We start from the raw sequence: 16,020 nt of genomic DNA on the forward strand, positions 1-16,020 counted from the left end.
ACCTTGAAGTGTAAACTTGTTTAATAAACCATATCTTTCATTTTCGATTTTTAATTCACGTAGTCCGGGAACTTTCCGGACAAACTGTGTATATTACAATTTAGATGCCACTTTCCGCCTCTTTTACGCTCACGCCAGTTGTTTTTGTTATCCGAAAACCTGATTATCACGAGAGAGATAATTATACACTTAGTTTATTTTTTCAATTAGGCACGTCGATGTAAACAAGCTTCTAAAAAGACCGCGTTCGATTTGTGTTCGTTCACTATCGAGAGAAGCCTCGTTTAACGCGATAACGGGATTCGCCGCGAATCTCCAATCAATTTCGTGTAAAAAATTCGCGAGAGACCGAAAACACCAAGTGTTTGTCCAAGATACGTTTACCGCAGAACATTTCAAACGAACGCTTCCCTCCCCGTTTTTTGCGCTCGCGTCGAGTTCCATCGTGCGAAATCTAAACGTGATTATTTTCGCCATCAAAAGCGAACCTCGTGTTTCATCGCTTCTCTTTCACAAAGAAAGAAAGAAGCACAAAGAGAGAGAGAGAGAGAGAAAAGAAAAGGTAATGCACAAATAAAGTAATTTCGCCGTTTCGTGCGCACAACGAGAGACAGAAATTGCTATTTTCCCCATATGCGAAAACCGCGACAAATTGTGCATATTGCGCGATCAGCCGTGTTTTTTTTCAAAACGCAGTAAAAACCGAACGTTACAACCGGCCGCGGCGGCGCCGACGACGACGACACGGATTCAATTTGAAATTTTTATCGCACCGCAAAACTCTCTCGATGACGCGCTCGAGTGCGGGTCGGGAATTCAACGTAAAATAATTCCCTCGTATGTGCGTCGTCGTTCTCACAACGACAAGTCACGCAACCGCGATATATTAATATTCGCTAATATTAATCGTAGCGCGCGTATTAACGCTTCGCGTTATTAATTACGCGCGTGTTTCGCGAGAACGTCTGTTCTGAAAACGTTCCGCCCATGAATATTGTAGTTCGCGTAAAATCGACGGTGCCAACATTATCCGAGACTTACGCGCGCGCGCGCGCGCATACAACTGACCCATACACACACACACACATATGTGATCACGTGCTCTCGCTCATAAATTACGGAAACCGTGCGAATTTTACCGGAGGAATTTCCAGCGCTTTAATTAACCCGAGCGTTTTTATTTATTTAATTACAAAATTATTCTAATTCTCTCACACGCTCGCGCTCTGCTCGTAACGTTTTGCGCGATGCGCGTTCCCGTCGCTACGTTTTCCCGCTACTACAAGAGGTGAAAATTATCATTAATTCATTAACAGCTTGCATTAACAAACCACGATAATTATTGCGCACTAATAACAAGAAATAAACTGTTTTATCAAAACGATATACTTGTGTATATATATATATATATGTATATATGTATATATTATATAACAACATATTATCCCGATTAAAGTTTCAACGGTTTTGATAGCCGAATCAAATAGGATGTGTTGCGAGTCGCCATACATTCATAGAAATAATTTATCCGCGCGATATAAACAATTCGCGCGCGAATACAAACACGAGAGTGTGTACACCATCGCGCCATTCGTCACCACATTTGTTCGAATCTATGGTTTGCTCGGATTGATAGATTCAATGCGTTCAATCAATCAATCGCGTCGCGTTTGTTAATCACGTGCGGATTTAATGCGAGATTAACGTCGAGTAACGCGCGGTTTCTCAAAAAAAATTTCACGAAGGCGTAAATTTTATTCACATGTTGTTTTTGCAAAAAACAATGTATTATACGCAATTACTGCAGTTTTGCTTCGTGTTTTTTAATCTGTTTTGCGAATCGATCGCAAGAGAGAGAGAGAGAGAGAGAGAGAGAGAGAAAATACACGAAAAAAACAAACAATAATTTACTAAAACATTTTCTACATGAAAGAAGTCAATTTTATTTACATTACATTGAAGCATAAATTTAAAAAACAAAAATATGAAAAAGAAAAAAATCTGATTTTTAATTTAAGATTCGCAAATGAAATAACTTGCAGCCGATTCGAAAAAAATTAATTATGCAGATTAGGGGAGCTACCTCCGATTTGAATTATTTTTACATATGTTAGCGTTTGTTTATACGCTTTGATACTGTTGTGTCCTAAAAAGTCCGTTTCGTGGGAAATTACCAACAAAAGGTTTTTTTTAATGAAGCATCGTTGTCCAAACCTGTATGTTTTAGACATAATTTATTATCGTTAAATAGTGGATTCAGAAAAAATATTCCAATATAAACACAAGGTAATATACACACACGCAAAACACGAAGGAGGGAGCAAGCCTACACGCTTGAAACACGAACGAAATGTACGTGGGGCCAAAAAAATAAGAATTCATTCATGAAACTTCTTCCCATTGTAACTTTTTACCCAAACAACGACCCGCGCCTAAAAAACCTTCACATTATTACTCGAGACAATGACCTTGACAACATATGTAAAAATAATTCGAATCGGTGGCGGCTCCCTTAATCTGCATAATTACCGAAAAGATATCGAACTCAAACGTGTCGCACGGGGGATATATTTGCGAGAAACAAAAATAGAATAATTTATCAAAACTTTTTAGTCTCTTTTCTGAGCTGTCGTGTATTTTGTATTTCTCGTTAACTTATCTCTAAAGATCAGTCTCTCTGGAATTTGCAAGACAGTTTAACGTGGTGTCGAAAGATGTTCAATATTCAGACTATCAAAGCAGAAGGGAACCAGTTTCTACTCGATTTACACGCAACTTATGTTTCGGTCGAAACTTAGCCGATAGAGAGAGAGTGTAAGCGGGAGCGATAATTTAGCGAGATAATTTAGAATCGCCGTAGGGTCCTTACGGGATTCCACGGTGGGTTACACATGGCGTCTTTGACGTCGTCTGCGGATCGCCTGAGCGCATCAACTGCGACTCGGTGTCGCAAACCGCAATCCCGCGGGAACAGCAGTGTATGCGCGTGTCGTTTCGTGGTCGCAAGAAATATATATTCTCTCTCTCTCTCTATCTCTCTCTCGCGCGCGTGCGCGCGCGCGTAGCACAGGTTTCTCACCTTCTCATTATCGCGGTCGACTGTGCGAAGGGAGATGTTCTCATGAGGGGAGAGGGAAGAGAGGCAAACGGAAAATAAAACCGCAATTGCACGCGAACGCGCCATTGTTCCAATCGGTCGCAGTTTCTATGTCAAACCCTTATTTTCCCTCGCGTTTTTCGCGCCCGGGACGGATTGCGCAAATTGTTTCGCGAGTAAATAGCATTAGTTAGCGCGGTTTCTCCGCACCGCTATTGTCAGAAACATCGAGCTCGTTCCCTGACCCACTTGGAGCGGAATTTTGTCGACACAAGTATTGTTTCATTATTTATCTTCAATAATTCCATCGTGCAATCATTCGCACTCCGTAATATCTCCAAAAATACTTTACCGTTTAATTACTCGCGTCTACTTCGCGAGCCAATTGTTTCAAACACATTTCGAAAACCGATTCCAATAACAAACTTATCTTTCGTCCGACTTTTGATCTCTTTCGCGGAAATAGAATAAAAACAAAAAAAAAAAAACAAAAAGACAACTTTTCCTCGCGATTTCACGAGGAAATTAAATTTCGAAACATCGCTTCCCTTCGTTCGATCCTACCTGAGGATTATCCTCGCTCATGAGTTGCAGTGCGAGGGCGCAACCTCTCGAGAACTGCAGCAGCCTGGCCGCGAGCGGCGGGTTCTTCGCGTTCGTCGTTCCGCAGGTTGTTTTCCGCAAGGCCGTCCATTGTCGCAGCGCCTCTTTGTCCTGCTCGACTCGGCGCTTCAGTTCCGCGAGCAGATTCTCGAGGCGACACGGTCCGCCCGCTTTCTCAAGGGTGTTGAGCAGACTCTGATTGTCGATCAGACGTTGCTGAATCTCGCTGTACTTGAGGGAAAGCTGACGCTGATGCGATGCCGCCTGTACACCTTGATCCGCTGCAAAAACCGTAAGAAAATATCGGAGGCTCTTCCCTCGCTTATCTCGCTCCTCGAGCGTGTTATTATTATTTTTCATTATCAGAGCGGAACCGACGATGGCGCGAAGCGATTATTGTCGCGCGTTTCCGCCGCGTCGGATTGCTTATATCGCGACGACCGCCTCGGGCGCGAGGCGATAACGTCGCGACGATATCGCGGGTGCGAAATCGGAGGACGTGTATCTGACATTTCGCGCACGGCGAAAAAAAATTCACGCACCGGCACTTTCCTTTATACAGCGAGAGAGACGAGATCGAGTTACAAATACGAGCGCGTATATCGCCGCGGCGTTTATCGGCGCGCGCGAGGCGTAAATTGCCGCCGCGAGTTCACGCTCCAATAAAATTTATACGCGGTACGACCGCCGCGCGCTGTTTTTCCCATGTTACGTGTCGTAATAGATACGAATCGCACGGAGGTGCAATCTTCTTTCTCATTCGACAAGTAAACCCCGCGAAACAGTTCCCCGTTTGCCAGCAAACTTCAGAGCGTGTCGTTAATTAGACTAAGTATAATCAAGCGAGTGAACTTACATAATGACAAGAAAGTCACTGTGAGCGAAGTTTAGTTAACAAACCTAAAGAAGGTTTTAATGATCGAAGTAATTCTAACGTATATATTCAACGAGCGAATGACAACTGAAAATACAAAACTTCAACTCGTTGTGTCTTAGACGTCGCTATCGAGAAATTTATATAATTTAATCGAGTTGATTTAAATTTTGTCAAGCGCAAAATTGCTTTCGAAATTGTTGAAGATTTCGTTGGATTGGAGTTCGAAAAGTAAACGAGGTAAAATCAGAGAGAAGTGACTGAACCAACTTTTTTTAATGCGAGTGAGAAAGAAATTTATGATTTTGATTTTTATCGATATATATATATAAAAAAAAAGAAACACGATAGCGTTTCAGGCAAAAGTTACCGAGAGACGTTTTCGAACTTGTGAAAGTAATATTTCTCCGCGCGTTACGTCGATATTTACGGGATGGCATTTATCGTTTTTTTTTTTTTTTTTTTTTTTTTTTTTTCACTTGAGATCACGTCACGTTTTTTTTTCATCTATCTGGCACCTTTCTCTTCGAACATCTTCCGGTGATATGAGTCTCGCGGGTCCGCGAACGAGAGAGAGTGGACGCGGTCTCCTGTGTAAATTGACTTAACGCGTGTCCGACATCAGTCCATTTGCATTCGCACGCGCGGCAAAGAGCTCGTTAAAATCCGATACTTTACGGTTCCACGGAGCCCCAGATGCACACTCGGCGTTACTAATGTCTTCTCATATAAAATTCCGGACTAGACGGATCTCTCGGAAAACACACACACACACGCACACGTTCGCTTTTTCTCCGTGATACTCAAGAATCACGACTGTTATCTTATTCGAGAAGAAGTAGCAAACTTTCCAACTTTGAAAATCAAACGATTCGCAACGGTCAGCTTTGAAAACGTTTCCGGGATGCAGAACTATAAAATGTAAATTGACAGTTTCAAATTGTTCGGACGATGTTCGAAAGGAAGATTATCTTTTTTATTATTTACTTATATATACGAGAGTACTTTGGTCTGGGTGCGCGCGGCTGTTTATCATATACATGCGTCAGAGAACGAAGTGAATTCTCGAATTCGTTCCGGAATGTGTTTATAACGAAACGAACGAACCGTGCGAAATTTTATTTCCGATTTTAAACGAGAGAATGAGAGAGAAAGAGAGAGAGGTTCCTCTCTCGCTAATCCCATCCGTGCGCAGTCGATGATAATTGCACACGAATGCGTCGAATGAACGTACTGTTTTGTCGGGAATAAATCCCCCGCGCGCCTCGGCTTTATCCCGGAAATATTTTGACGCGCGCGATAATGCCGAAATTTCATACGAAAATCCGAGCGGGGATTCGCGAGAAATATAGCGTATAATCGGGAAATATCGCTCGGCCGGTCAAGCTTCACGCTCGCCGCGTAGTAGTAATTAACACTCATTTGCCGGACAATTAAGCGCGCACAGGTACGATGTTTTGAAAACCTCTGCCGCTTTCGATTAACTCGCTAAACTACTGTTTGTTTTACGATTGCTGGCAGTTTGTGTACGTATCGGTTGTGTTACATTAAAAATTACAAATCGACAGCAAGACGATGGGAAAGTGATAAAGCTTTGTTTTATTCTCATCTAATTATACGCTTTTTTGAAAAAAAGAAAAAAAAAAAAAACTGTTTTATCTACACAAAGAGTTCGCGCAAAACGTTATTAATTTACATAATTAATTTGCCAGTAAAGTAATTTCATTTAATTAATGTAACGTTTGTTAATTTAAATTTGTTATTATTAAATTTGTAATGCAGATATTAATCAATTCATTTAACAACTGATTGATCCCCCGTTTGTGCTTTTGAAATTTTTGTTTTTGTTACGCTGTGAACTCTCTTCAATGCTACCACACGAGATCACCGAGAAATTCCCTTTTGTCAGCAAAATTCGCGCGATGAAATTGTAGACACGCGGCAAACAGACGAACGCGATCTTTGTTAACCGATTACCGAAGCGCGTATATATATATATATATATACCTTTGTGAATACCCGCTTGCTTGCCCAAGCTCTCGATTTTGTGCAATGCCAATTTGTACGTTTCCGTTCGCGTCTCGAGCTCTTCTTTCAGCGCCACCGGCAACGGCACGAGATTCGGCGTAATCGAGTTCTCGGAGCTGCTCGTCTGCGAGGAGGACACCAGTCCGTGTTTGCCAAGTCCCTCGACGGCTCTCTCGAGGGCACGTCGTCTCGATAGCAACGTGTTTTTCGTACCGGGCGATAATCTGTACAGGGACACGAGCAGCTTGCACCAGATACGCGGCCGCGGATGGTCCTGACCGGTCGATATCAGATGCACTATCCTCCAGAGTACCTGCTCGATCCGCAGAATCTTCGTGTCGCTCAGGTTCAGTTCAACCAGTCGGGAATAGAGCGCCTCCAGCAGGGCGAGGCTGTGCGGCAACGTTTCGATCAACAGGTCTACCGGAATATCCGGCAGTGTGGCCTTCAGGGTGTAATGCGGCAGCTTCATCAGAAAGGCGGCCGCCTCTCTGTATTGCCTGCCTTCGTAAAGTCTCAGCAATCTGAAAGAAACAGAAGATACTCTTTCGTTATATACACGCTTGCATTCTGACGTGGAGCTTTTCGTCGCGATAAAAAAACAGCGCAGGGAAAATAATCGATAAATCGAGCGCGAATCAGTTCTAAAACGCGGCTAACTTAATTTAAATTGAGCGATTGTCTTTGTTCAACAAATCTCTCTTTGCTTCGATATTTAATTTACATAGGGCCGGTTTTTTTCCACTTTCAGGTAAACTGTCGGGTAATCTATCTAATGGTTAAAACTCTGATTTGCGTTGTTCCACGTGTCGGTAAAATTTATATATCTGATAAATAATCAGAAACCAAAAGACAAATTAGACGGCACTCTCGGTACCGTGTAAGTCGTATCTAACAGATAAATATGTAGAAATAAAAAACAGTTGAAGAGATGCGCTAGTCAAGTTTCTTATCCTTATAGATAATAACCTGTCGAGTAAGCTGAGATTTATCGAAAGGTGGAACAACCGGTCCATAATGTTAAAAAGAAAAACAATTAAAAATAAATATGTTAGATAATATAAAATGCTCCAAATTATTTAAAATAAGGTAAAGTTGATACGGCAGTTTGAAGCAAACACTGATGTTGAAGTGTAAGGTGAAAAATGTTTATTAAAGAATATGTGTGTATAAACGTTTCGACCCTTGATTTGGGTCTTTATCAATATAAATTAATTAGTAAATAGATGGATTTACTTGGGTAAAGATGTGTGTCACAAACACATAAAGCTGTCACATCTTCACAGAAGCGATATAGTAACTGTAGTTACTTAGTTAACTACACAGAAGCGATATAGTAACTGTAGTTACTTAGTTACTTAGTTATAAAAATAACTTGAAAATATATAGCGAGATATACATATTTGATCACTACCGTGACGTAATCTTGATATATGTAAACATCGGACAAGCGTGTTCAACAGAGGGAATAGAAAGGGATACGCGAATCACAAAACGCGACTTCCCTTGCACAATAGATCTGTGTTGTCGCTCGTGAAAACGTATTACAAAAGCGTTTATGTTGGAAGGACAATGCCGAGTTATTCATCGTGGAACGGAACGGAAGAATCGGGCGTAAAGGTAAAGGGAAATTGTGAATTGTACGTAGCGTGGGTCTGCGGAGATTTGTGGAAATACTGATATCGGCACGTATCGCGCTAATAATTCATCCGGCGTGTTTCGTAGCTTTGGATTTACGAGTGCCACACTGATGCCCGATATAATTCACACACTCGTGATTTCCGAAATACACACACAATCCTCACACAAACGGGTGCGGTTAATGTCACGTCGCACCTGCTATTTTTCAACTTATACGCGCGTTTTCCACGCGACAAACAAGATTGGATAAAATTACATTCCGCCACGCGATCGAACGTGAGTATTTACCAGGGAGTAAAATCGCAATGTATCTTGTGCGTGTTAACCTTTAGGCCCCGCCGCACAAAAAACCCCTTTTGATATTTCTATATTTCTAAGGTGTTCGAGTGATCGTAAAAATATTAATTAATACACATATACACGTAGTAAATATACAGTAAGTGGTATTCGCTTTTGTATATATGTATATGTAAACACGTGTGTTTATTTATATTTGTTATATAAATACCAATTATAGTAATATTTTTTAGTTAATCATAGATTCATTTGAAAAATATTTCGCTTCTTTCGCTCTGCGCGCGCGCAAACGAGAGTCAAATACTGTGCGCAAATTCTACCGTTCGAATTTCGTTAACAAGAAAATAAAGTTATTAAAATTTATAGGATATGTGAAATATATATATATATATATATATATATATATATATATATATATATATAATATATATAACTACTGAATAATGCGCAAAAATGAGAAATTTTTCTCCATTTATTCCGCGCTATTTTTCAATAGAAGTCTCTATATTTATACTCGGTCATATCGTCAGTATTACTCATAAGTTCCAAATTTCACAGATTTACACTCAAAATTAACAACCAGAAAAACTAAAATATGGCAATTTTCAGAAAAAAAATTTTTTCCACACGTGACCTCCGTTCCCCGCTGCAAAAGCCCCTTTCGGAGCTTCATGCAAACCTCGAGATTCCACATAACGTGTATGTTATTAACATACACGAATTTTTGAGAAGAAAAATACACTATTTTTTAATAGAAAAATGCCGGCGGTCTAAAAATCAAAGCGGAAATAAATCCGCAACAAGTAATACTCTGCAAACAACTGTTTACGCATAAAAAATATTAGTTTAAAAAAATTAACTTAACGTTGTCATGTAAATTTTGCGCGCGCGCGCGTGTGTGTGTGAGCAAAAAAAGCGAGAAAGATGATGTACCGACAATGATACAAAGTTAATAATAATAATAACAATTACCGATACACTAACAAGAGGAGTACACACACGTGTCGTTGCAATTTAACGAGTCTCGCTCGTTGATGTTAATTACGCGTTCCGTCACTTTTGCACGGAAGCGCGGCAATCAATCGTAATCGCGAATCACCGTTATTAAGAAGTTAATGCCCGCGCGCGATACACGCGTTAATTTATCTCGTGTCGCGGAGATAAGATTGTCGGGAATTTATCACTGGGGCGCGAATTATTACTGTTATTAGAAGGGAGGAAACTCAAGATGCGGATTTATACTCTCGCGTTATTGTTCGTATTTTCGCGGCTGCTTTTCGTCGTCGTCGTCGTCGTCGTCGTCGTCGTCGTCGTTGCCGCCGCCACGTCTAGTTCCCATACGATTTATCGATCGTTTGTCTTCCGTGCAAAATTGATTGTCATGTTGCTCCCCAGCGGCGCTTTATTGGTTGCGCGGCTCGCACGGCGGGATTAAATAAACCTATTATACGTCGCGGTTGTCTGGCTGACGGATATGGCGGTAATTATCTGCGATTCTTGGTAGACGAACACCAACAACAATATGATTCGCGGGAGAGACTGTTAGTTATACGCAGACATGACAGATTTCACATTTGACGCGCGACCAAATTATATCGTAATATAAACAACAAACCGCACAGCGAGCTGTGTCTCTGTCTGTGTCGCGCGCGCAGAATTCTTCCGTGAATTCTTTCTCCCCCGCAAATACGGTATAGCGCGGAGAAGAGTCGGCGTAACGAAGTAACAACGTGTAATTGTGGCGAGCTCGTCATTCGTTTGTAATTAGCAGACGGAGTATGTTCGTTATATATCAAACGATATAAATCGGAAAACGGAACAAGAAACGGAAAATCAACGCTGCGTTTGAAGATGCGCTCTTAACCCAAGAGTCATGTTAATTAAAACTGATTAATTAGTACCGTGACATTTCTACTCGAGTTTACCGCAGCATTTCTCAAACTGTGTGTGTGTGTGTGTTCGTTTGTGTTTTTAGTTTACGCGTTACAAATAAAGTTTCTGTGATACAAAAATGGAAAAACAATTGACCACGAGGAGAGACTCGCACGTGCGATGTTATATAAAATATATTGAAAACAAATATTAAAAAAAAAAAAAAAAAAAAAGGAAACGTCAATTTTCAAGCAAACAAAATAAATTAAAGCTTTGCACGTTTCAATCAAATTTGCCGTTAGAAAAATTGCGCGCCTGAAATTTAGAGAAATAATTTATTTGCGCAAAAAGAGTTGACACACACGCTCTCTCGGAGATTTCGATGATTCGGAAAATATGTTTGTTTTCGAGATAAAATCGCTGCCGAAAAGAAACTGGAATTCGACAGGAGCTATTCGAGCGAGATTTAATAACTTGCGCAAAATACGGTTTTCTTACAAACCTTCTCAGAGCCATCCGCGGATTCGAGCCGTCATCCTCCGGGATTCCGACGTGGCCGACCTGGAATTGCGAGCCCGGACCCCACACGAGTCTCTGTATCGTGTTTCTGGACCGCTCCGGTCTGATCCTCTCGCAGGAATTGATGCCCGGAGGTGGTACGCTTTGCCTGCTCATCTTTTCCGCCAAGCGGATGATCCCGTATCTCTTCTATACGCTAATCTCTCTCGTCCCGTTATATATCCCGCGTTGGTCTTTTTGTTGGTTACTCTCTGTCGCGGATCGAGGGTTAAAGCAGCGTCGCAGCAACTCTTGAAGAATCAACCGCGCCCCTTCAAAGAAGACACCGCCATTCGAGATATCCACTTGTCGGCGCGGCTTTTCTTTCGCCGATACTTTCAAGACTTTCTCTCCGTCCCCGATGCGCGATCTTTGACCCGGCAGGTACGTGTGTCTCCGTGAACCGTCGCGTCTTCCCACTTATCTTGGATTATTCTCCTAAACAAATTATTTCTTACGACTCTTAACCAAGAGGGCGAGTCTGTGTCACGTTGACGATTCCTCGTATGTGTGTCACTTTCGCCGCAAGCGGATTCGCAGTTTGAGATTGCAAAACGTTTCCACGATTTCCGCGGTTGTTACGATTTTTTTTTTTTGCAAGAGAGATTCCTCGATCGATATCGCAGTTAATTGATTCGGTCGCAACGCGGTTTCGAAAATTTATACATCTAATCAAGAACCTCGCGATGCTATTTAATTACTTCAATTAACATTCTAGTTAAATTAAAAACTTAATTAAAATTTATTTTAATTAAAATTTCAAACGCGTGCTCTCTCTCTCTCTCTCTCTCTTTGTGTTCTTTTGTTGGAATCTCTCGGGTTTCTGATTTCTAAAATCGCGTTCGTTTCTTCCACGGGAACGGATTCTTTAATCACATGTTGCAGCGTCGTTTTCTCCCCTGCAAACAGCTGTAATTTCTCCGATGTTTTTTCTATTTCAATCAATCAATGTAATATGCACATATATATATATATCTGTACGGACTCGCCTGTGTGTCAATATTATTTCTTGGTTATTTGCGTCCTGCAGATTGGATCGCGCACACTTCGCGAATTGGATTAATTAGCACATGTTTAATCAGCTTGGTTCTTCTTCTCACTCTCTCGAACTGAAAACATCATCAATTTTCACTCTCGCGTTATTTCGATACTTAAACTCCCGGAAATTTAATATTTCAATTATTTTTCATCGAAATATATGCGATGATTTCTTCTTCTCTGCTACTTCACACTTTATATTAAACGCGCGAACTAAAATTGTTCGTCGACGATAAAAGAGCGACACGTTTAAAAATCGACTCTTTTTATAATCGCGCGCCTATTAGAGCGGCACATGCTGATTACTCTCCCCGGCTCGACCCTTCGTTCTTCTTCGCTTTGACTTCGACCTGTCCTTGACGAGGTTAGCCCCTTTTCTCCTTTCTTCTCCCTCGAACGATTTTCCGCACGTCTGGTCCCCGGCGCAGAAACGCAGGCCGCCTCGGGGTTTCTAATTTTCTAACCGCTCTTTCCACCCACGCGGACTCTCTTCTTCTTCGCAATTCTCGGCTCAGAAACAAACATCAGGCGGGAGCACTTCATTCTTGATTTGCGCGAACGTTTTTGCGCTGCTCGCTCTAACCTCGTTTCTTCACTTGTTGAATTCCGCTCGATCTATCGGCTTATTACTCCGCTCTAAACCTTTATTATCGCCGCGCAATTATCTCACACGTCGATCGAGCTTTCTCTCTCTCTTTCTTTTTCTTTCTCTTCTCGTTTTTTTTTTTTTTTGGTTTTTTTTATCGAACGTCCAGAGAGACGATTAACGATCTACAACTTTCTTTTCTTCCCTCCAGCAAAATCCACTTTGTCCTCTCTCTCTCTCTTTCTTTTTTTCTCGCACTCGTTTGCGTCCCCTCGCGTCTTCTTCTCGCAAAATGTCTTCCGCCTGGCCCTCGAGTACGAAACACGGGCTGGCCTACTGCCTCCAGGGCCGATCGGCCCACTTCTTTTGCGGACCTGCGTACCAAATTATTCACCATGAGCTGTATGTGTCCTTTCCCGAATCCCTCGGAAACGAAATGTTTTTTTACGTGGTCGCCGTCGCAACGTAATCCACATGGGATATGTGTGTGTGTGTGTGTGTGTGTGTGTGTGTGTGTGCGCGCTGTGAGGGATTCGCATAAATTCGCTAAAAAACTGCACGTCTGTCTCTAGCGAAACAAGCGCCCGAAACTCGATCGCGACGTAGAACTTCTCGCTGCACGTGCCGGATGTCTCGGCATGAGAAACAATTGTTTTGTTACCGTGGGGAATTTGGAAGAAAAAATTTTTCTTCGGAAGAACAAACTTTGCTTCGTTGTGTTATCCCTATACATACGTAACTAGATTTTCAGTGTGTTTAGACATCGTTTTAATTAAAAAAAAAAAAAAACCAAAAAGTCTCACTTTCGTATTTGTACAGCAAAGTTTGTTTGAAAATAATCAAACAAACAACACGAAAAATTATATCATTTACTCTGATACAATTCACGCGCGCAAAGATATGTATATATGCAGAGAATTTGTTTCTTTTCCACTCCGTTCCGAGAGTTTTAATCTCCGGAAATTTTTCACGAGAGAGAGGAAATCTTAATCTAAAAAAAAAAAAGAGATACGTGAAATCCTTCAAGCTACAAAGTGTGTGCGCGCGCGCGTTTCTCCCTCGACTCGAGCTCTATATACACGTTATAAAACATAAGAACGCGCGACGGAAAGGAAAACGTAAAATTCAAACAGACGTTATCAAAAATAGAATCCACTTTTCTCTCCTCCGCACGACGGTGTGTGCCTTGTGCGCAACACAAGTTCTCTTGATACACGAACCGCGTCTCCGGCAGAATAAAGCGTCTGCCGGTAGTGACGCGACACCCCGTGTATCTCGGGGAGATGGAGAAGGTCCATGCATGATGCATCTCGGGTCTCGGAACTGCGGCGTATAATCTCGCATCAGACGCGAATGCCTAGCAAATTTTGTTGTAACTTTCCTGGAAACGTATGACTTTACGGCGCGACAGACTTCGCATACAAGAGGAGAGAAAGAGAGAGAGAGAAAAAAAAAGAAACGGATGTCGCGCGAAAGATTTGGAAAGAGGGATGAAACAAATATTCTGCGACAACTGAATCGGAATAATAAATAAATATCAAAAACTTAGCGTTATATAATTACCAGATTTAATCACAAATTATTTATTTTAACGACGAATGTTGCGTGACGCTCACATTGCGTTAATTAAAAAAAAAAAAAAGTATTCCGAGCTTGTTAATTGTTAATAAATGCGTGAGCCGCGCTGTTCAACAAATCTAAACGCATTTTATTTTTTTAACGCGATGTTTTTTAATATTTATCGCGCGAACAAAGGAGAATTAACAAGGTACTTTAATTATTTGCACGTTTACGCGCATCAAGTTTTATTTTAGCGCATAAATTGCATGTTATCTCTTTCGAAAGTTATTAGTCTAATTAATTTATGAAAGAGAATACGTAATGAATTAGCATAAATCCACGCGCTTGATAAAAGCGCCGAGTTTATAAGATAATTAAAGAATCATATTATATTATTTGTTGCATTATTTAGCCGCATCTCGCGCGGCGCAAATTAACAAGTTCCTATCTAAGAAACGCTAATTACACGATGTCTCATGCTTGATATATTAATATGTGAGTTTTGTGTACGTGTGTATATGTGTGTGCGTGTATATGTGTGCAAACTCGAGAATTATCACACCATAAAGATTTCTTCTTTATTTATTTTTTTTTAAAAACTTCTTCTCTCGATCAATGGAAGACTTACAAGATCTCTGTTGAAGTAACGACGAAAAGAAGTTGTCGGTCTCCTGAAAACTCGGACTATTCGCGCGCACAGTAAACTTTCTTGCGCGGATAACACAATTCCGACGAAGAGAAGAGTTATTTTCGTCTCTTTAACGGTGATTCCGAACCTCAACAATACGGAAACTTGATGCGAGCACACGTTATTCACATAAGAGATACGTATCGCGAACTTTTTTTTTTCAAAAGAAACGCGCGACCCGGTCCCGTTCGCACGGCGATTCGCGTGTTTTTGCTGACGAATTTCGAACGATCCGGCATGTCGAGCGCGAATGCGAGCGGCGAAGAACTCGTCGTCTTCGCGAACATACGTGAGGTCCCGCTACGGAAGGCGCTGGAAGGTGTAGTGGAAGAGGAGAGAGAGGATCTCGCGCGCGATCGCGCGAGAGGAACGAACGGCACCCGGCGACGAGAGATCATCGACGAAGCACGTGTGGGACGAAGCGAAACGGAAAATAAGACGAGGACGAGAGAGTTACGGTAAGAAAGAGCGACTGAGCAAGCGAGAGCGGCGAAAGAGAGAAAGAGAGAGAGAGAGAAACAGAGAAAAAGCAAATAATCGACTAACAAAGTCCGTGAATGAGCACGCGAGCGAGAGAGAAAGCGACAGGAAGAGTGAAGAATGAACGGTAGAAAGGTACGTGTGTATACAACGTATGTACATGTGCGTCAGTTGGAGGATGAGCAGAAGAGCCGCTTAGCGGAGAGAGAAGATGTATCCGCGACATCGCGGATACAGGAAGCGGGACTCGTTGACTCGCACGCCTCGAGCGATATCAGAAGATGAAAAGGAAGGAAAGATCCGCGATGGGAGATAAATGACACTTCAAACAAGGTCGCGCGATGATGATGACGGGAAAGTCATCTCTTTCGCGAAAATTATTACTCGCGCGAAAAAAAAAAAAAACACAGACTTTGATGCCATTGTCGGTTTCTCTCGGATTCTCTCGTCTGACGGTTCTAAATGAGTTCTAACAATTTTAAATTTTTTAGCTGAGTAATTAATCAATCTGTAACTCTCTGGAAGAAATCTAAATCCTAAAAAAATCATCTACACACCGAAAAAATTGTATTCTTGTTTTGAGGATATCCCACTTACTTTAAGTATATTTTATACTAAAATAGGCGCCAAGAAGAGTTTCTTATTTTAAGAGGAAAATCCTCTAAATAGTAATATTGATAAGAATATATACTGATTAG

General features: G+C 41.5%; 1 protein-coding gene across 3 annotated transcripts in view; it reads right to left on the minus strand.

The window, feature by feature from the left end:
- LOC109855037 overlaps positions 1-16,020 on the minus strand; it is an 86,432-nt gene that overhangs the window by 16,154 nt on the left and 54,258 nt on the right. The window contains exons 2-5 of one of the 3 annotated variants that reach the window (XM_020428817.1): positions 14,783-15,142; positions 10,915-12,968; positions 6,582-7,126; positions 3,662-3,981 (exon numbers count right to left, since the gene is read on the minus strand). In XM_020428817.1, the coding sequence (XP_020284406.1) occupies positions 3,662-3,981; positions 6,582-7,126; positions 10,915-11,087 (1,038 nt within the window). In that variant the 5' untranslated portion in view covers positions 11,088-12,968; positions 14,783-15,142. The remainder of the gene's footprint in view (positions 1-3,661; positions 3,982-6,581; positions 7,127-10,914; positions 12,969-14,782; positions 15,143-16,020) is intronic. The other 2 variants (XM_020428819.1, XM_020428820.1) reach the window with 2 other exon arrangements.

The sequence above is a fragment of the Pseudomyrmex gracilis genome, unplaced genomic scaffold (assembly GCF_002006095.1).
Source record: "Pseudomyrmex gracilis isolate BER0280 unplaced genomic scaffold, ASM200609v1 scaffold_79, whole genome shotgun sequence".
Taxonomy (NCBI): Eukaryota; Metazoa; Arthropoda; class Insecta; order Hymenoptera; family Formicidae; genus Pseudomyrmex; species Pseudomyrmex gracilis.